The sequence below is a fragment of the Galleria mellonella genome, unplaced genomic scaffold, assembly GCF_026898425.1.
Source record: "Galleria mellonella isolate WM207_F2 unplaced genomic scaffold, CSIRO_AGI_GalMel_v1 utg121, whole genome shotgun sequence".
Classification (NCBI taxonomy): domain Eukaryota; kingdom Metazoa; phylum Arthropoda; class Insecta; order Lepidoptera; family Pyralidae; genus Galleria; species Galleria mellonella.
Genome location: NW_026441983.1, coordinates 3,653,921 through 3,676,797, shown reverse-complemented (window position 1 = coordinate 3,676,797; position 22,877 = coordinate 3,653,921). Strand labels below are relative to the sequence as shown.

General features: G+C 36.0%; 1 protein-coding gene across 2 annotated transcripts in view; it reads right to left on the bottom strand.

Moving 5' to 3' along the window:
* LOC113510192 (kinesin-like protein KIF3A) overlaps positions 1 to 22,877 on the bottom strand; it is a 41,158-nt gene that overhangs the window by 5,595 nt on the left and 12,686 nt on the right. For both annotated transcript variants that reach the window (XM_026893641.3, XM_026893642.3), the window contains exons 3-10: positions 7,508 to 7,713; positions 6,733 to 6,863; positions 5,814 to 6,013; positions 5,054 to 5,251; positions 3,652 to 3,782; positions 3,085 to 3,137; positions 2,160 to 2,293; positions 1,356 to 1,432 (exon numbers count right to left, since the gene is read on the bottom strand). In XM_026893641.3, the coding sequence (XP_026749442.1) occupies positions 1,356 to 1,432; positions 2,160 to 2,293; positions 3,085 to 3,137; positions 3,652 to 3,782; positions 5,054 to 5,251; positions 5,814 to 6,013; positions 6,733 to 6,863; positions 7,508 to 7,713 (1,130 nt within the window). The remainder of the gene's footprint in view (positions 1 to 1,355; positions 1,433 to 2,159; positions 2,294 to 3,084; positions 3,138 to 3,651; positions 3,783 to 5,053; positions 5,252 to 5,813; positions 6,014 to 6,732; positions 6,864 to 7,507; positions 7,714 to 22,877) is intronic.

Genomic DNA, 22,877 nt, shown 5'->3' with positions numbered 1-22,877 from the left:
CTGTACCCTGTAAATTCACTGCCAAATCCCACCCGTCAAACTGAAAAACAGCCATGCAAACACAACTGCTTCACGGTTGAAACACGAATGGGATAAAGGTACTCGAGCAAATGACTTTTGTTCAAAGTCTCCCTCTAGTTACTAGAGTCTAGTACATATATACTATTAAAGTAGATAACTCAATGGTAAAAACATTTAATTTATTAACAAATGATCATCACGTCAGTTTTATACTCTTTTTCTTTTATATTAATACCCGCCCACTATGCACTTGTTATTATAACACATTGTGATATGTTAATCTTCGTCGAATGCCCACGATACAGGTCCGCCTAAAAAGAGGCTCAGTGTATTTTTTTTACAACACAGAGGGCAAACGAGCATGCGGCTCACCTGATGGTAAGTGGCTACCGCCGCCCATGATCACCCACAACACCAGCGGCATTGCAGGTGTGCTGCCGGCCTTGTCTTATCTTTTGTTTGTAATTTTGTGTTTTTGTCAAATAATAAATTTCTATTTCTGTTAATTCATTATTATTTCTGACATTTTATTGCATTGTGCTTGTCATAGACAAATCAAATTTTAAGTCCGACCTTTTTATCTTGCTAATTTTAAATTATTATCTTTTATACCCCCCTGGGAGGGTTAAGGGGTCAGGGGGCGGATCCCTTTGCCCCAGCCTCAAACCCCAGGTCACTGTAATAATGCAGATTTTTCCTGCTACGTATTATTTTTGTTAAGTATTCCCCAATAGAGGTCGCTATTTAGCGATAAGGCCGCCCATTGTTGCCTCTTTTGCTTTCACGTAATTAATTATTCCTTTTTTCTATGTATATATTATTAATATTTATAATCTGTATCTTTGAAGAGAACAACAGAGTTCAATTTACTTATATTATATTCGCATATGGGGTACCGTTGCACGTCGACCCATTGGGATCTTTTGTGCTTCCCCCTGCCTTATACCATCATTTCATAGATCCTATGTGTTACCCTAACGATATCCCGCGGTTTAAGATATCTGTAGTCCCCTGGCTCTGGATAAGCCGTTCCCAGTAGACTCATACGCATGCTCGCTAACGAATCGCAGTTACACATCAAGTGTTCCATGGATTCCGATTTCTCCCCGCACAGTCTGCACAGTGTGCCTGAATCCCACCCATAATGAGTCTTGCCTGTTGTCTGCCACCGCTGTAGATGAGTCTATTCCATCCCTCAACATTGTCATTTAAGAACTTTTAGAATGTCTAAGACCCTTCAAAGTCCTCCATTCCATTTGTTATTTTTTCCTCACATACTCCTCAAGGACAGAGTTAACAACACTTGATGCAAGTGCACAAATCAATTTACTTACTTGGTCCTCTGTAGTTCTGCCCTCTTTTCTTCCAACACTTTCCGCGCTTGGTACGCCTTTTCTTTGTTCAGTTTCTCCTACGGGGAGTAAATAGTTTTAGCATATTGTAACAATTATTATATAGACTTCTTAGGAGTTCAAACACAAGCATACCAAAGTATGGCAACGTGGAAATTAATATAATGTTTAAGTACTTCATCATCATCATCATCATCATCATTCATTTGCAGCTGTTAACTGGCCACTGCTAAGCATAAGTTTACAGAGGAATAACACCTAAGTCCTCAGGAATGGCAACGCATGGGGGGTGTCATGGGCGAAACAGTATACTCTGTTATGTCCATGGTACTGCTCATATCTATAGGCGACGGTTACCACTTTCCATCAGGTGGGCCGTCAGCTTGTTTGCCATTCTAAGTTGTATAAAAAAAAATATTTGATATTAAATTTATTTTTGTAATTTAAAAAATTACAAAAAAAAAGCAACAACTGTGTTTCTTGTCCGTTCTTTCTGAGTGAATGGACAGTAGAATCATGAAAGAATTATTATTCAAAAAGCTTAAATTTAAGTAAAATTAAATAAAAACATCTTTCCTTATTTTTTTTTAATGTATTTTTAATTTCATTTTTTAATTGAAATTTAACTTGTTTAAATAAGTCAATGCCGTATCGGTTATCCAAAAAGCGGTGAATATGTCGCTCTAAACATCGGGTGAAAGTAAGCCATAATTACAATCACCCGTGGAAATAGTGCGGTTTTATTTTTGGCAATCAGATATCCAGAAGGGTACAAGTGGAACTGACCTTCTCCTCGCGCCTCATCTTGCGCCGCAGCTTCTTCTCCTCAGGATCGAGGCTGTCCAGCTCTGACTCTGTGAGTGTGTCGTCTGACAGTTCTTCCTCGGACACCTCCTCTTCTTCGAATTCTTCCTCGATTTCTGATAAGTAAGGAAAACTTTTTATTAAGCGGGCACACACACACGCACACACGCACACACGCACACACGCACGCACGCACGCACACGCACACGCACACACACACACACACACACGCGCACGCACGCACGCACGCACGCACAGATGTACATATTTGTACATAACTGTGGTGTTACTCCTGAAATAAATTCCAATAGATCGATATTGAAATTGAGACGTCTCACACTCTCGAATCGCAACACTAGCGACATAATAGTTCCATATTGTTCTGATAGATGCATATCTATACATTAATTCGTGAAACAAAAACTTTGTACCTCTATTTACGAAAATTGCGCGGACGGAGCAGTATGAAATTTCGCACATTTACAGTTTATGTAGAGAAAGCGTAATATTTTTTTAAATTATATATAAAAATACATTATATCAATAAAAAAAACCTTACACACACACACTACCGTGTATTTGACACACACACGCACATACACTCTTTTGTTTAGTGTTAGTCTGTATATGTAATATATATTTTATGTTGGTACTTCATAACTCCGTCAGTTATAAATCGATTTGGAACTTTTTTTTAACTGAATAAATCTACTTACAGATTGGTCCTATAGAAATTTTATCGAAATCAATTTGATAGTTTAGTTTTTAAAACAAAATTAACTTAACTATAATTGAAACGTTTTTTTTTTTTCTTGTGCAATCAAATCTATCTTATGTTACTTTTTGTTAAGCATAGAGTTAAATAAGTACACTACATAGAATTATTATTTGTTGGTGTTTGACTCACCATTATTGCTTTCCTCCAATTGTTTCTTGAGTTGATCAATCTCTTGTTGGAATCTGTATGGAAATGTAATTTTTAATATTCATGAATAAATGAATGAATGAATGAATGAGTATACTTTATTTGCATTATACAATATAGGAAATAAGCAAGACAATTTACAAACACAACGACACAATTGTATAAGTACAGTAAGTAAGTTATATAGGTAAGTATAAGTATTATATACTATTATTATAAAGAGGTCAAGTTTGTGAGTTTGTATATTCGAAGTAATCTCCGGAACTAGTGATTCGATTTTGAAAATTCTCCCACTGTTAGAAAGGTATATTATCCCCGAGTGCTATAGGATACTTTTTAATTTTGTGAATGTACTTTTTCAATAATTAATCACAATAAATGTAATTGAAGTCGCCAAAAAATTCTATAATATGGCGTGCGCTGCTTGAACGGTTTCAAATAAATGAAATAAAATCTCTAGCAAATGTATTCATTACCTTTAACTTTACAAAAAAAGTTCGCGACACCATCTAAGTTTAATATTTCAGCCAAAAAAAATGTGAACTGTACCTGGTGAGCAGCGCGTCCCCGGGCTCGCTGTTGACGTGCGTCTTGTTCTCGATGTTCTTGGCGCGGTTCGCGTACCGCAGCGTGCTGATCGTCTCCACGTAGTTGCACTCCGCTGGACCGATCGTGGCTATCTGTAGGGGACATCAATGTTTTTATATTAACACCAGCTTTTGTCTGCGACTTTGAACACGTAGGGGGGGGGGGGGGGCGGAGGGATTTTTAGTGATGCGGAGTACCAGTTCTAATGCCAGCAGTATACCCTGTCAGTGATTGTTAGCAATGGTGTTTGACAGCCCCATTGCTAGCAATATGCCTCATTAGGTCGACCTCCATGTGGTCCCCCTGGAAACCATCGTGCTGAAACCCAGGTGTATTCATCACGATGCGCTAACTACGCACCTTTTCGTCATCACCTATCATCATTCACTGGTACCCAGTCAGTGTATTTCGTTAGCACAGGTGGGGTCGTCATTCCATTGACATCCTTTAAAAAAAAATTTTACTGATTGCATTTTTGTCATCAGTATCGATGACTAATCACCGCCTGATAGTTATTTTGGAAATATATTTCATGTACAGAATTGACCTCTCTACAGATTTATTATAAGTATAGATAGATTAAATTAGAAACATGTTAATAAATACTTAAAATCTAAATTCCAACCATGACGGTATTGGAGGTCCCTCCGAGCGAATACTGTAGTTTCGAGTTCCAGTACAGTATGTGCGTATTGGGGGGAAAGGGATTGTTAGTAATGGAGACTGAGAATCCCATTGCTAGCAATATACCCAGTCAGGTCAACCTCCTCGCGGTTCCCCCAGGAAACTATCACGGTTAATTCCTGATGAATTCATCATGATGGGCTAACTGACCTGTTTTCATTCTCATCAATCATCCGTCACTGGTGCTCTGCCAGCGTATACCGTTAGTGCAGGCGGGGTTACCATACCATTATCACCCATAAAAAAAGTATGTGCGTACTCTTACCAGCAACTAGATGTGCTATAAAGACACTAAAATTTGAAACTTATTACTAAATATTCAAAGCTCAAATTCCACTGTACATGACAGTTTTAGAGTTCTCCTCGAGTGCATCCTGTATCAATCTCGTCAACTTTGTATTCCTGTATGGTGCGTACTCTTACCATCAACTAAAGCTTCTATGTGCTATAAATATTTATCTACAAACTTTTACTAAACGTTAAAATTTGAAACTTATTACTAAATATTTAAATTCTAAATTCCACTAACGAGAGATCCTCTCGAGTGAATTCTGTAGTATTCTCGGCAGTTTTTAATTCCTGTGCAGTATGTGATTACTTACGTATTCACATTCATGTTTTACTAGACACTAAAATTCGAATCTTATTAATAAACATTTAAAGTCTAAATTCCACTAACCATGACAGTCTTGGAGTTTCCCCCGAGCGAATCTTGTAGCAATCTAGTTAGCTTCGAATTCCTGTACGGTATGTGCGTACTCTTGCCATCCACTAGTGCAGATATCACATTGCCCAGTACCGATAGGGATTGGTTGATCTTAGTCGCTTCCTTCAATCGTGTGCCAGTCGCTTGTGTTTTGCTTTGTCGTTCTGAACCCTAATGGAAGTATAAATAAGGTTTATTTTACTTTACCAGAGCGAGACTTTGTACAAAAGTCGTCTGCTTGAATGGCAGAAATATGAGTGCGTCAGAGGTACCCCTCTGTCACACTCATAATTTTGTCATGGAGCATCTGCATGGCTGTGTTTCGGTCTGAAGGTATATGACAGTGAAATTATAGGGTAAGGAGGCATAACATCTTAATCCTCATGAATGGCAACGCATGAAGGGTATCATGGTCATAATAGTGTATTTTGTTATGTCCATGGTGCTGTTCATGCCAACAGGGGACGGTTACCTTTTTTCATTAGGTGGGCCTTCAGCTTGTTTGCCATAAGAAGTGTCATAAAAAAACTCTTTGCTGTTTTCTAACTTTTATTAATTCTTATCATTTCTATTTTTGAATTTTTTACAAAATTTTCTATACCTTGGGTTCTTTTGTTTTTTTGGGTTTCTTTCGTTTTGTTGTTGGGTTTCTCTATCTCAGCTGTGTTTCGGTCGGGAATCGCTGTGCTTGCATATAAATATCTATAGGATGCCAACGTAAAATGAACCTTACCGCCAGATCGACAAGGTGCAGTTTCCCCATTTTGACGTGCATCTTGCCGTCGTCACCCCGCTTGCTGCTCTCCACTGTGATGGAGAAGATGGCGTGCGACCTCGAGCTCTCCGTGTTCATGGCGGTGGCGCCGATGTGACGGTTCTTGTTGCCCACCGCCATTATCTTCTCGAGCTCGTCTGCGTTGTGGACCACATAGCCTGAGGAGTCAGGAGACAGTTTTCTATTTATATATTCTCAGGATGAGTCTATCGAGGGGTAGATAGAGAGAACGAAATGCCAAAAAAGTCTATCCTTGCATACATCTCTATTTACTTTTTTTTTATACAACTTAGAATGGCAAACAAGCTGACGGCCCACCTGATAGAAGGTGATAACCGTCGCCTATAGACATGAGCAGTACCATGGATATAACAGAGTATACTGTTTCGTCGCGTGCGCTGCGGAAACTAATGGTGATAGAACAAAAGTATGTTCTACAATATTGAAGAAAATATCAATAGCTTCAAAAAAACTTCGCGATACTATATATGTCCAACTATTATCGTTTGGGGAGAAAGGGATTGTTAGTAATGGAGACTAAGAATCCCATTGCTAGCAATATACTATATAATATATCCTATAAATTCACGCCATATCCCACCCTTCAAACCGAAACACAGCCATGCAAACACAACTGCTTCACGGTTGAAACACGAATGCGACAGAGATACCCAAGCAATCGACTTTTGTACAAAGTCTCCCTCTGGTGGTAAAGGGACTGGTAGTTCACATTACTAACAACCCTTCCCCCCTCCCACAATGGGACTGTTAGACCTCATTACTAACAATTCCTTTTATTTCTGCGCTCCTAATTTTAATTGATGAACCAGTGAGTGAAGTGACAAAACGCCTGTACTTTTTTATGTTATTACCATACCGGTAAGATCTTTGACGAAGACGCCGATGTCGGGCCTCTCCTTCACCTCGAGGCTCTGGTGGGGGTTGTTGCCGAGCAAGTCGCGCACCTCCTCATTGTAGATCTCCAGATACGTCACGCATACTAGGAACCTGAAGAATAATGTTTTTTAATACATTTCTCGTTTCCTAGAGACTCTAGACTTAAAAAGCAGAACGGAACTCTTTTAGGATTACTTTTGTCCATTTTATTTATATTTATTTATAATTTAAATTAATTTAATTACAATTTCCATTATTTATATTATATTATTATTCATATTGTTAATATCTTCACTCATTTAATGACATTTAATAATTTAATTCTATTTTAATGTTTATCAAACACAAGGCACGCTGGGGTTGCCTACTAGTGTATTGTATTGAAATGTTTCGCTGTATCTTATGTTGGTAATCCTATAAATATATAAATAATCTATCTATCCGTCTGGCAAGACCGGTTCTCAGTGGACAAGTGGAGCCAACAAGTTGATTTTTTTTTATACCACCAGGTTGGCAAACAAGTATACAGCCCATCTGATGGTAAACGGTCACTGTAACCTATGGACGCCTGCAACACTAGGAGTGTCACGTGCGCGTTGTAAACCCTGTTGTAAATCTTAATACAACCTTTTTGAAATTGTTAAAAAAACCCGGTAGGGCTACCAACAAAGTAACAGTAGCAAATGCTATTGTTACTTTGTTCGTAGCTAGATTAGTAAATTATTCTACCTGAAAATTTTACGTGAAATACTTACTTCTCGTCATCCTTAGCCTTGGCGATATGGCTGAAGATATGTGCGAAGGAGTTGGGTATGATCCCCCGCAGTTCCGGTGCCGAGTTACTGCCGGCCATGGTGTAGGTCTTCCCTGTTCCCGTCTGGCCGTATGCGAATATCGTGCCGTTGTATCCCTTGAGCACCTCCTCCACTATCGGGCTCGCTGTTTGGACGTATATGTCCATCTGTGGGAAAAGATCTCTATGTACTCGTGGCGTGTTACTGGCCATCATATTTTTTTCCTTATTATAGACTTTTAAAAAGAAATAAAACAAAATATTTATTTGGCGCGTAAATATAACATTTATAATATAGATATTTTATAGTAAACAATAAAAAAAATTGAATTATGTATATAAAACCTTAAAATCATTTAACTAAATTTCTATTGTAGGTAGTATATTCATTTATTTTAACATCTATTGTATAAGTAGGTAGGTATTATATTTATTTATAGTATATGTATTTATGTAATATTTTATTATGTATCTTAATATTTTATTTAACTGTATATTTGTTTATGTACTCTAAATATTAATAGTTGTAGCACTTCAGCTACCCGCTAGCAACATGTTTTCTAACTGCATTGAGTTGACTGGAAGAGATCTCTGTCAGAGATAAGTCCACCCTTGCTCACAATATTTTGTAAATGCATTAACAATGTAATTTACAAGTGCAATAAGGAATATATATAAAATTTAAATAAGATTGTTTTATAAAAAAAAAAGCCCTTGATATCTATATATTGGGTTTCTCTTGGCATTGATTGCAAAAAAATAGGTCTCGACCTATTTTTCCAAACCTATATTAACAGGGTTGTCAAAACATTCACCATCCGCCATTTTATAGTGGCGGCCATTTTGATATTTAAGATTGAGTTCCATGAAAGAAAAAACTACTTCATTGTATTGATGGCGAACGTGCAAATGTGGTCCGAGGCCTAGCCGAGGCACACATACGTGAGTCCATCATAGCCTAGTTGTGGCCAAGGCCTGTATAGTATTTTTCTTAAACAATGCGCGGAAATTAAAAACACAATTTTACTTTTAGTTTAATGACGAATAACGAACAATAACAATTTTTCACGCGCCATAATGTTCCTGTTTTTATTTTTCAATAAACAGCTTTCTAGCAAGCCAGTTCGAAATTTAAATAAAACCTTTTATTAGTTACCTCCTTTGTAGCCATGTTTCGAAGTAAAAGGTCATTCCATTTTTAAATTACAGGACAGATATGAGTTAACATAGTAATTTATTTGGCCGCAAAACACGACAGATATGGATTTTCATACAACTTTTGCCGGCCGCTGCCCGCATGTATCTGGCCAGTATGGCAATTTTGATTTATCTCTAAGAAGATTGTCAAAATAATGCTCACATTTCCAAGCATGTTTGAGAAAAATATTTTTATTTCGTTTCACAGTCCTGATTGAAAAGAAAAAAAAAACTCGGAAAAACTCCTAAATTCCGTTGGAGTAAATTTAAAAATAGATAATTTTGTATGGGAATCGCTACTTCGGAGTACTTTCAATAGATGGCGTTAGTAATACGAAGATCACAGGGTCATCTAGTCATTGTAGGTATATTTTGTGCTGTGATGCAACGTAAGTAGGTTTGTGTAGATAGATCGTTACTCTTTATTGTTACCTCCAAAAGATTACAGTAGTAAACTTATTATAGACACAAACAATTACAAGATATGATCACACTGTGAGAGCAATAGGCGGCCTTATCGCTAACAGCGATCTCTTCCATTCAACCTTTGGATAGTAGTACAGTAGTTATATATTATTTATTTTATATGGTAGCATAGATCATGTATTTACATATAATGTTAAATAAATATTTGTATGTTTAGATCCAATCTTGTAAGCCAACTAAAACCAATTCTTAAGATTCCATTAACTTGAAGTTTTGTATACACTGTCTAGTATTGATTACTAAACAATATTTAATATTTTTTAATGGGGGGAAAGGGATTGTTAGCAATGGAGTTTGACATTCCCATTGCTAACAATATGTCCTATTAGGTCGACCTCAACGTGGTTCCCCTTGGAAACCATCGTGAACAATTCTTGTTGAATTCGTCACGATGGGCTAACTGACCTACTTCATCCTCACTTATCATCCTTCACTGGTGTCCCGTCGGTGTATACCGATAGCGCGGGTGGGGTACCATTCCATTATCACACATTAAAAAAAAAACTTGTAATATTTCCAACCGAGTTCAAAAAAATTAGGTCCTCAATTCGGTAGTTTTTTTTTTAAGTTTGTTACCACATGACTCAGTCTGTCGGTAACGGAATTGGAAAATTCCTTTTTCACCTGAAAGGATATTCTTACAGTCCCATGGAAATTTTATGAAAATCGATTCCATGCTTTAGTTTTTAAACTAAAATAACTGGTTTTGCTACAATTGAAATAGCTATTTATTTGTGGAACAGAATCTTAAATATCAAAATGGCCGCCACTATAAAATGGCGGATGGTGAATGTTTTGACAACCCTGTTAATATAGGTTAGAAAAAATAGGTCGTGACCTATTTTTCTGCAATCAATGCCCAGAGAAACCCAATATATAGATATCGGAGCGGTTTCAACATTACCCATGCTTAGTGTTCTGTCATTAGCATAATGAATACTGAATATTGGGGGGAAAGGGATTGTTAGTAATGGAGACTGAGAATCCCATTGCTAGCAATATACCCAACCAGGTCGACCTCCTAGCTGTTCTCCCTGGAAACTATCATGGTTAATTCCTGATGAATTCATCATGATGGGCTAACTGGCCTGTATTCATTCTCAACTATCACCCTTCACTGGTGCTCCGCCAGCGTATACCGTTAGCGCAGGCGGGGCTACCATACCATTTTCAGCCAAAAAAAAAAATACTGAATATTTTTCGCAACAAATACATGGATTCAAAATAACATAAACGTTTCGAGTCAAACAAAGAAAGGACTGGGCGCGTCTAGCTGCTAAGTTAGGATTGAAGACTCAGAAAACTGTCTGTCATTTCAGAATTTATAATTTACGAAATTTCTGAACCAATACTAACTTTTTCTCTTACTTCATACGTGTGGACTTCAGAAGGAAAACTAATGAAATATGAGTAAACCACTTACAGCTGTCATATCACGATTATACATTCTAGAGGGCCTACCATGAAATGTTTTCCGAAATTCCGGAGCCGAACGAAACACAAATTTGATGTTAAAATTATGTAATACATACTGTTTAACCCTTCTTTACATAATGGTGGAAATTTCCATCATAACATTGAATGCCAAAAAATTATATAAAAGAACAAGTTCACTTTAAGTTGATCGTGTCTGGATACCTTTTTAATGTCCATTGCAGAAAAAAAAAACGTAGCTGTCAAATTTATTTTTTTAACCATTTTTCCTTTAATTCTGAACATGAATTATATCACCTTGATTTATTTCACCAATAAAAAAAATCATGCAAAGAAGGGTGAAAAGTGTATAGTTGTTAAGTATAATTCATGTTTAAAATTAAAGGAAAAATGGTTATATAAATAAATTTGACAGCTACGTTTTTTTTTCCCAAGGGGGACCGCGAGAAGGTCCACCTGGTTGGGTATATTGCTAGCAATGGGATTCTCAGTCTCCATCACTAACAATCCCTTTCCCCCCAATATTCAGTATTCAATATGTTAATGAGAGAACACTAAGCATGGGCAATATCGGCACCGCCCCGATATCTTATATATTGGGTTTCTTCTGGACATCGATTGCAGGAAAATAGGTCATGACCCATTTCGATATTGCGCGTACTAGTCGGATATTTATATTATTTTGAATAGAATTCATTTCGACATTATATATATATATATATTTTATAGCGTTTTTGGTACAGAGGAATAACATCTGAGTCCTCAGGAATATATATATATATATATATATATATATATATATATATATATATATATATATATATATATAGATATCAGAGCGAGCTATATATTAACAATCTAGATTCGTTGCACGCGACCGTGTAGCCTAACTTCAGGCTGCAGCTGAAAATCAGTGCTTTGCTTTTAAGCAATACTGTCACTGAATTTATACAATCAAATTAATTAAATAATAGGTAATATTTTTTTTATACAACTTAGAATGGCAAACAAGCTGACGGCCCACCTGATGGAAAGTGGTAACCGTCGCCTATAGACATAAGCAGTACCATGGACATAACAGAGTATACTGTTTCGCCTATGATACCTCCCATGCGTTGCCATTCCTGAGGACTCAGATGTTATTCCTCTGTACCAAAAACGCTATAAAATATGTTTCGTCGTGTGCGCTGCGGAAACTAATGGTGATAGAACAAAAGTATGTTCTACAATATCGAAGAAAATATCAATAGCTACAAAAAACTTCGCGATACTATATATGTCGAACTATTATCGTTAGAGGAGAAAGGGATTGTTAGTAATGGAGACTAAGAATCCCATTGCTAGCAATATACCCAACCAGGTCGACCTCCTCGCGGTTCTCCCTGGAAACTATCATGGTTAATTCCTGATGAATTCATCATGATTGGCTAACTGGCTTTTTTTCATTCTCATCTATCACCCTTCACTGGTGCTCCGCCAACATATCCCGTTAGCGCAGGCGGGGTTACCGTACCATTTTCACCCATAAAAAAAAAAAAAACAATTATCGTTATGTCATAATGATCACTATTTAAAATGCGAAAGTGTCCACCCGTGCGAAGTCGGGACGGGCCGCTAGTAAATAAATAAATACATCCCAGAGGCAGCGAGTACATTGCGTACTGTAAGTGGGGCAGTTAGGATATCACGATGTTGCCATCGTATATACGAGTGTATATCTATGGATAGGAGACCGCCTAACTCCCAGAGGCCGTATGTACACTGCGGACGGGTAAGTAGGGCAGTGTGTCGGCCGCGCGGGCCGTGTGCGCATTGCAACAGTATTGATTAATGCATAACTAGGACGCGGCGGTACCAGTTTCGGCGTCTATTTTGATCCAATTATATGCCACTAGCTTTTGCTAGCGATTCCGTCTGCGTGACCCAGATATAATCAGTGGCTGGCCGGGATGAAATGTTGTTAAAACAAATATATAGATAGATAGATAAACTTTTTATTTGAGCCATTTATGACACACGTAAATTTACAAAAAAGTTTTTACAATTAAATTATTTACACTTTTTAAAATATACAACAAAAGATAAAATATGGTTTCGCCATGTGTGTCGCAGTGACCCAAATAGGCTACAGCTCAGTGATGGTTTTGCTTAAGCAGCAAAGCACTGATTTTCAGCTGCAGCCTGAAGTAAGGCTACACGGACGCGTACAACAAACCCAGAGTGTAACCTGTGTGACCAATTTAATAGCCGAAGATAAAATTGTATTATATAGATACATACTTATATAAATGATGCATAAATAATATATTTTATTAATTTATTAAACATATAATATAAATAATTCACCACAATATTTATTACGTTGAAAGCAGTCGCTACCAGGCGACCAACCCAAGTTTTTGTTTAGTTAATAAACGCTGTTTTAAATATCCTCCTATATTCCTTATAGTAAGTAGTATATACGAAAATTTAAGTGTTCGACTGAAACGTTGAGATGTAGAGAGACAACAAACCGATTCACTCTCATAACACAAAGTTTTTTCTTTAATGGATGACAATGGAACTGTAGCCCCGCCTGTGCTAACGGTATACGCTACCGGGGCACCAGAGTGGGGGAGAATGATGATGAAGTGATTCATTTGATCTTTGTGATGAAATCAACAATTATTAACAACGGTGATTTCCAGCGGTAACCGCGTGGAGGTCGATCTGATGGTATATATTGCTAGTAATGAAACTGTTTATATTATATATATATATATATATGCTTTTGTACATTCACTTATAGATATTAGGTTATAGTAAAAATGTACACAAACGAACTCATCTCTTAAAGGGGTTTTATCATTTCCGAATATAAGTTTTAAAAATAATATAATCAGTATTTTTTTTTAATATTTTTTTTTTATTTAGCTTCGATTGGCAAACTATCAGAACATACAGAGTGAAGATCGAAGGAAACCGTCACCATCTTTTGGATGTTCTATTTTGAGAAATAAATTCTTATGGTTTTATCAGCAAAACTGTACAGTTTCACCATGGAAACATGGGTCATAGAACGACAATTATATCACAAATCAACAGACTTCAAGAAGAAGGAGGTTCTTAAATATTTTATTCTTTATTGTACATAAAAAAGTTAATGAAGTAGAAAAACAGACATATAGACAATAGTGGACAAAGGCGAACTTATCTCCAAAAGAGATTTCTTCCAGCATACCCAATATATGAGAAAAACTGACAGTTCATTAGTAGTTACAGTCATACATGTGTACCAATCGACTTTAATGTTACAGTTAAAAATAAATAAATAAATAGTTTTTACAATTGAAAACATTGATAGGTATAAATAAATTAACAATAGTATATAAGTAAATGTTTTTTTATACAACTTAGAATGGCAAACAAGCTGACGGCCCACCTGATGGAAAGTGGTAACCGTCGCCTATAGACATGAGCAGTACCATGGACATAACAGAGTATACTGTTTCGCCCATGATACCCCCCATGCGTTGCCATTCCTGAGGACTCAGGTGTTATTTCTCTGTACCCTATAAATTCACTGCCATATCCCACCCTTCAAACCGAAACACAGCCATGGAAACAGCTGCTTCGCGGTTGAAACACGAATGGGACAGAGGTACCCAAGCAATCGACTTTTGTTCGTTACCTCATAACTCTGTCAGTTATAAACCGATTTGGAATTTATTGTCTGAAAGGATGTCTATGCCTTATTTTTTTTTATCTATACAGACTGGTTTTATAGGAACATTATCCTCCAAAAGTTTTTTTTTATGGATGATAATGGAATGGTAACCCCACCCGCACTATCGGTATACACCGGCGGGGCACCAGTGAAAGATGATAGGTGAGGATAAAGCAGGCCAGTTGACCCATTGTGACGAATTCAACAAGAATTGTTCACGATGGTTTCCAGGGGGAACCACGTGGAGGTCGACCTGATAAGGTATATTGCTAACAATGGGGCTGTCAAACTCCATTGCTAACAACCCTTCCCCCCCCCCCTCTATAGGAACATTATCAAAATCAATTCGAGTAGTTTACTTTTGAAATCAACAAAAAAACTGGTTCTGCCAAAATTGAAGCAATTTTAATTTTTGGAATAGAATATTAAATTATTTTTTTTGTCTATTTTGAATTTTTTCATTGACGAAACTTCCGTCCCAACATATTCTACAGCATAGGTAGATTCATAGATTCAAGTACCGCTAACGACCTCGATTTCACTTGTGCAATGAATACCAGCGACCCGACCCGGCTTCGAACGGCTTTTTTGATAATTTAAGATTGCGTTCCACACAAAAAAAAATTACTTCAATTGTGTAGTGAGGCCAGTTGTTTTGATTTAATAACTAAACTACTGTATCGATTTTGATATAATTTGTAATAAAAAAGAACTTCCTTTCGAATAAAAAAACGATTTTCCATATCGATTTATAACTGATGGAGTTATGAGGTAACAAACTTAAAAAAAATACAACCAAATTTAAAACCTCTTAATCAAAATCGGTTCAATAATTTATAGATTTTTTTATACAACTTTGAATGGCAAACAAGCTGACGGCCCTTCTGATGGAAAGTGGTAACCGTCGCCTATACACATGAGCAGTAATATGGACATAACCGAGTATACTCGCACATGATACCCCCCATGCGTTGCCATTTCTGAGGACTCAGGTGTTATTCCTCTGTACCCTGTAAATTCACTGCCGTATCCCACCATTCAAAGCGAAACACAGCCATGCAAACACAACTGCTTCACGGTTGAAACACGAATGGGAAAGAGGTAGCCAAGCAAACGACTTTTGTACAAAGTCTCCCACTGGTCATTTTTTTTTATACAACTTAATATGGCAATCAAACTCTAAAATATAATGGTAGAAGAATTAGTCTGGTAGAAAGATTTACAGACCGAGACTGAGAGCTGGTTAATGGATTGGCCTCATCATATATTAACAAGATTTAAACCTAACATCCAAACAACACATTGAATTATTGTTCTATAAGGAACAGATTACCAATTAGCAGACTAGAAAAAGAAAAAAGAAGAAAAAAAATATATAATAATTTTTTATCAGAATTGAAGTCGGTTTTCTGTGTTCCACAATCTTTGTTTATTTAAACTTTAATAAATAGTGTAATTGTATAAGTACATATGGTGGAACACCAGATGGTGTTCTCTACTAGTCAATAAACAAATATTTATTTATTTAAGGAACACCAACAGCATATTGCATTATAACATATAGGTATAACAACATTAAATACAATACAATATTAATGCACATGCCTATTATAGGTATTCACAGCATTCACTTTAACATAATTATACAGTGTAAGAAATTTAAGTAAATAACAAAAATAAACATGTAATCTAAGTTGTGAGCAATATCAGAAAATAAGATTATGAGTGAATTAAATTAAAAAAAAATATTAAAAATATATATATTATGTATAAAACATATATTATCAAATAGTTACTACTTCATTATTACTAATTTATAGTTTACTAGCTTTTACCTACGACTTGGTCCGCATGACCGGGATATGTTCACTAACCGGGATAAACTATGCCCTACGCCATCCCATCAACTGTGTCCCCGATCAAATTGTTTACTCCTCTCCATTCAAAGGTTACCTGGAAGAGATCGCTTTTAGGTAGAAGGTCGCCCATTGTTTTCTCATTGTGATCATTTCTTGTAATTGTTTATATTTATAATAAGTTTACTATTGTAATCTTTTGGAGGAAACAGTAAAGAGTATCTATCTATTTATGTGTATATCAAATTTGATAGTGCTTCGTCAAGCAGTTAAGATACTAAGAGGTAGACTTTGTACAAAAGTCGATTACTTGAGTACCTCTGTCCCATTCGTGTTTCAACCGTGGAGCAGTTTTGTTTGCATGGCTGTGTTTGTTTCGGTTTGAAGGGTGGGATATGACGTGAATTTACTAGGTACGGAGGAATAACACCTGAGTCCTCAGGAATGGCAACGCATGGGGGGTATCATGGGCGAAACAGTATACTCTGTTATGTGCATGGTACTGCTCATGTCTATAGGCGACGGTTACCTCTTTCCATCAGGTGGGCCGTCAGCTTGTTTGCTATTCTAAGTTATATAAAAAAAAATACATCTTTTTACAGAATCTCCCTCCTCTCCCAGCCATCCATAAAATAATCCTAAATACACCAATGAAGAAGAATCCCTACTAATAAATGTGAAAGTTAGCTTGTTTGTTGCTTCTTCACGCGTTAATGGCTTAACCAATCAATATAAAATTTAGTATAAACATACTATAATGGCATGCATACATATACATGTCCACGGTACTGCTCATGTCTATAGGCGACGGTTACCACTTTCCATCAGGTGGGCCGTCCGCTTGTTTGCCATTCTAAGTTGTATATATATATATATATATATATATATATATATATATATATATATATATATATATATATATATATATAGGCCGACTTGACTAAACCCAAGATCTAACTGTTTACTGACGAGACCATGTGCGATCTACCAATTACATACATCTTGAAATCACAAATGAAAAAACATAGTTCAGGACACAATTATGTAGTGTTGTAGTATTTTTTATTTCATTAAAAGGGAAAACATAAAACTGAGAATTATTCTTAGTAACTACTTATTTATATTATTGTGAGCATTTTCTGATAGATTAGCAAAACATTATATTGTCTGTCTTGCCACGATCCACGGGACTAATAGTCGCGATGGACCGGTTTTTTCTTGCTACCCCTGCTACATGGGATTTTTTTTAATGGGTGAAAATGGCATGATAACCCAGTATGCGCTATCGGTATACACTGGCGGGGTACCAGTGAGAGATGATAGGTAAGGATGAAGCAGGTCAGTTAGCCCATCGTGACAATTCAACAAGAATTGTTCACGATGGTTTCCAAGGGGAATCATGTGGAGATCGACCTAATAAACTTCATTGCTAACAATCCCCTCCCTCCCCCCTGCTATATGGGATGGAGTACTCTTTATTCCCATCACTGAGCATATGTCGGTCACACGAACAAAGTCGCGGGTAAGAGCTAGTCGCCAGTAACGAGGACAAGCGGGCCCCACCGCTATTAATAGGCCCTGTCGAGTCGACCTCTATTCACACTTTAAAAGCCACCGTGTTTAATTCTTGTATGATTTCGTCACGATGGGTCAACTGACCTACTTACGTCATACACCACTGGTGGGGCACCAGCGTATACCGATAGCGGAGGTAGGGTTACCGTTTTGTTATCATACATTAAATAAAAAAAACATACTTATCGCGACCCACGTTGTAGAAAGTGGTAAACGTTGTCTATAGACGTAATAGAGTGTACTGTAACGCCCTTGGTACGTCATATACTAGGCGTGGGTATTATCGGTACGGATAGAATCCGATATCTATATATTGGGTTTCTCTAAAGATAGATGACGGAAAAAAGGTCATCGCCCATTTCAATATTGCTAAACCAGTCGGATGTTATTATACTCATAGATTGGACTACCGATATATGTATAAAATACATGCTTGGAAATGTAAGCATTATTTTGACAATCTTCTTCGAGATAAATCAAAATTGCCGTACTGTCCAGGTACATGTGGGCAGCGGCCGACAAAAGTTGTATGAAAATCCATATCTGTCGTTGAATTCTTGAAAGTATTAAGTATCAATGTAATTAGCTATAAGGGCAGAGGTAAACCTAAAAACACATGGATGGACTGTGTGAAAGATGATATGGCCAGAATGGGAGTGAATGCGGAAATGACTGCGAAAAGAGAAGAATGAAAGAAAAAATACACATTTATTTTTTAATTTATTCTTTTTTCCACAATAAAACTGTACAAATTGCGAGCTTAATACCATATGGTATTCTCTACCAGCTTTAACCATTAGGTAAAAATATAAAACGTATGAAGGGCAGATGTGGTACAAATATATGTAAAATATTTATAGTAACACATTGAAATAATCATACATAAGAAATGTACATATAATACCTAAACATTACTTTTAACATATATGGATATACTAATACAAATATGGGTGGAGGGAAAGGGATTGTTAGTAATGGAGACTGAGAATCCCATTGCTAGCAATATACCCAACCAGGTCGACCTCCTCGCGGTTCCCCCTGGAAACTATCACGGTTAATTCCAGATGAATTCATCATGATGAGCTAACTGGCCTGTTTTCATTCTTATCTATCACCCTTCACTGGTGCTCCGCCAGCGTATCCCGTTAGCGCAGGCGGGGTTACCATACCATTTTGACCTATAAAAAAAAATACAAATATGGCGACATATATGAAGAGGTTGAGTTTTGAGGTTATTCCAATATCTTATCCAAACACTAAATAATATATTTAGATAGATTCTTTATTACCAACAACAATAATTACAGATCAAAATATAAAAGAATAAAAAGAAAAAAAATCAATTAATTTTGGTGCTGGTAACAGGAGCCGCCTCAGCTATAGCTATATATATGCATACCTCCAGCGAGATATACCTATTCAGCGCTGATTTACAGGCAGCCCCTTAACTGCTTCACCTTAATCGCTGGTAAAATGGACTGTCCTATCCTAAAATATTGGTTGGGACAGGATACCAATGCAAGAGAGTTAGGACCGCTCATTTACTAACATAGGTTAAGTAGTTTATAACTAACAAAATGGGCCTTATTTTGTTTGAATAAATAAATAAATATTATTAATAACTCATTTTATTTTAGTATTCATGCAGGTCGCCAATACCCATTTCTCGGATGGGAGACTCAATACATTGATTAATAAGTAAAAAAAATAACTAAAATTAAAAAAAAGAACAAACTCCGAATTCAAATTACTCCAATCACAATTGACAGTGACAGTATCATTATAAAAAAAAAGAAAAAAAAAAAGAAAGTGAAGCGTCAGTCTCTATGTTTATTTTTTAAAGTAATTTGTCAGTTTTTAATTATGTTTTATAATAAATTTCATTGTTTCGAATGTTACTGGTACGAAATTAAGTATAGTAATTATAAATTGAAATGAAATACGTGTTCAAGTAAAACTGTAACTACAAAAATAGCATTTTTCAACCGACAAAAAATGACAACTAATTTGAGAGCCTCCTTATTTCAAATTTTTTTTTTTATTAAAATATACTTTCACTTTTAATTTTACATGTTTTATAAAGTTAACTCTATGCCTTAATATTTTTTTTTAATATACAACTTAGAATGGCAAACAAGCTGACGGCCCACCTGATGGAAAGTGGTAACCGTCGCCTATAGACATGAGCTGTACCATGGACATAACAGAGTATACTGTTTCGCCCATGATACCCCCCTTGCGTTGCCATTCCTGAGGACTCAGATGTTATTCCTCTGTACCCTGTAAATTCACGCCATATCCCACCCTTCAAACCGAAACACAACCATGAAAACACAACTGCTTCACGGTAGAAACACGAATGGGACAGAGGTACCCAAGCAATCCACTTTTGTACAAAGTCTCCCTTTGGTGAATGGAAATGTCTTACTTTAGCAAAACCATTACTTTTTTAGAACAATTAGGGGGAGAACTTAACAAAGAAATACCTGTTATTCGTTTTGGGTATTTCAATGGGTATGCAATGGGGGAAAGGGATACTTAGTAATAGTGGTCTAACTGACTCATTGGTAACAATACACCCTATCAGGTTGACCTCCACGGGGTTTTCCTTAAAAACCATCGTGGTTAATTCTAGTGGTATTCGTCACGTTGGGCTAACTGACCTACTTTCATCGTCACCTATCATCCCTCACTGGTGCCCTGCCGGCGTATACCGTTAGCGCAGGCGGGGTTACCATTCCATTATCACCCAATAAAAAAAATGGTGTTCAATAAAATTCAACACTTTTTACATAAATTAAAACAAATAAAACAAATGAAAAGAAATAACAATTGATTTTTTTTAAATTTGTTCCTAAATATCCATATACCGTGAATGCTTTATATAAGCAACTCATTTGAACCAATTTCAACAAAAAAAAAAATCTTATTGGGAAAAGTTGTTTACAAGGAAAAAAAGAGTATAAAAATACTTTACCGTCTGGAAAATATTTTCACTTATTTCTTTTACTAAGCCGAGTAGAATAAATAAAATATAAAGAATGTCGTTTATACAAAGATTGCATAAATAGAGCGTTCACTGTATTATCCGCCGTGTGGTCCCGGCATAGAATAGGCCACTACTTCCTTTTCCGTGGGTGTCGTAAGGATCGACTAAAAGAAGGCGAGGGATAGGCAGCAGCGTCTCTCTTAAAACATCTGAAAAGCCTAACTGCGGTTGCTAACCAGCCTACCAAGCGCTACTGGCAAACCTGCCCTTATGGAGAGGGCTGAAATAATAATAATAAAAAGACATTATAAATTAGGTGCTTGTCAACAGCCTGTCACTCTATCCGTGACTTTCAATCAAGTGTTAAAAAAAAGGATTATAAAAAAAAATATCCAAACCTAAAAAAAGAATATTGCTTTATTTTTTCTATATTCAAAAATGCACCGCCTAAGTATTTCTTGGTTTGCCCAATGGTTGACTGGTAGAGAACACCGTGCGGTGTTAAGTCCGCCAAATGTAGATAGATAGATAGATATACAATTTATTTACATTACTTACAGCACACAAATTACAATAAAAAAAACATACACGTAATACACAGCAAAAGAGACAAAAGAATAAAAATAAAAAAGCACAAATAAAAAAAAAAATACAAAAACAAAATACATAATCTAACAATCTCCTTTTGTTAACATTCCTTCATGCGTGTGCCATAGTAACACAAAATGGTCACAGCTCAGTTTATGTACATAGAATTTTACTGTGCATTAAAGTTTAAATAAATAAATATTTATTATGTAACTAAAAACAAAGAATTACATAAAATATAAACAGTAAATCATATGGTTGCCTCTTTTCTTCTTATGCAAATATTATTGGCAAAAACAGGACGTAAGACATATACTATCAGTTACTTTTTTCTCAACTCGTAATAGGCTAGTTTCCTGTAAGTTTTATTGGCCGTATAACCCTACCAAATTCAGATACAACCTGCTTGCATACTTTCTACATAAACTGTGTCGTATATATAATCTAGTAATGTAAAATTTGTCATTGACAAATAATTGACATATCAAACATTTCATCCATACACTGGCCTGCTATTAATTGAGAAAAATAGCAACTGATGGTGTATCTTTCGTCCTCTTTTTACTAATTATATTTGCATAAGAAGAGAGGATTATACCATATTATTATTACCATATGATTTACAGTTTTTATTTTATAATTTCTTCTATATAATTCCTTACTCTCAGTTATGTAAATACATATATAAGAATAGGCTTCTTAATTCAATTTTGTTTTGTACATTTCTAATACTGTTTTTCATAGACTAACCCTTATGAGGTCTGGAGGTCTTTCCATAAAACTTATTTTAAATGAAATAGGGACGAAAATGAAATACAATTTAATCCAGTACGCCATTCTGTATAGTTTTTTTTTAATATACACTGACAGGGCACCAATGAGGTGTGGATGATGATGAAGCAAGTCAGCTAATAATAAATCAATCACGATAATTTCCAGGGGGAACCACGAAAAGGTCGACCTAATTAGGGTATACTGCTAGCAATGGGCTACTAATCCTCATTACTAACAATCCCTTCTCCCCCCATTCTGTATAGTTAAAACGTAATAAACAAAGCAGGCAATCCACTAAAAATAGGTTTAACGCATAAGATAAAATTTTGAATTTAAATTTCGAACACAATATAGTTAATATTAAATTACATAAAACAATTTGATAATAAACATGTACATCATACAATAATAGCTAATTAAAAATTAAAAATCTTATTACTAGAGCTTCAGGCGCGCCGTACTCGTTCTGTGGCAGTTTGGTGCAACATTCTAGACGCATTGAGCACTATGCAACATAATGTCTTGCAACGTCGGCAGACGCCACGTATCGCAAGATGCATTAAGAATGTTACGCCATTTTATAGCTGGAATATAAGTACAAATACAGACGATATAAATCCTATAAACATCTGTATTTTGAATTTGCATTTCGAATACAATATTGAACTTATAAATAAGCGTATTTTGAATTTAAATTTCGAATACAATATTGAACGTGTAAACATGA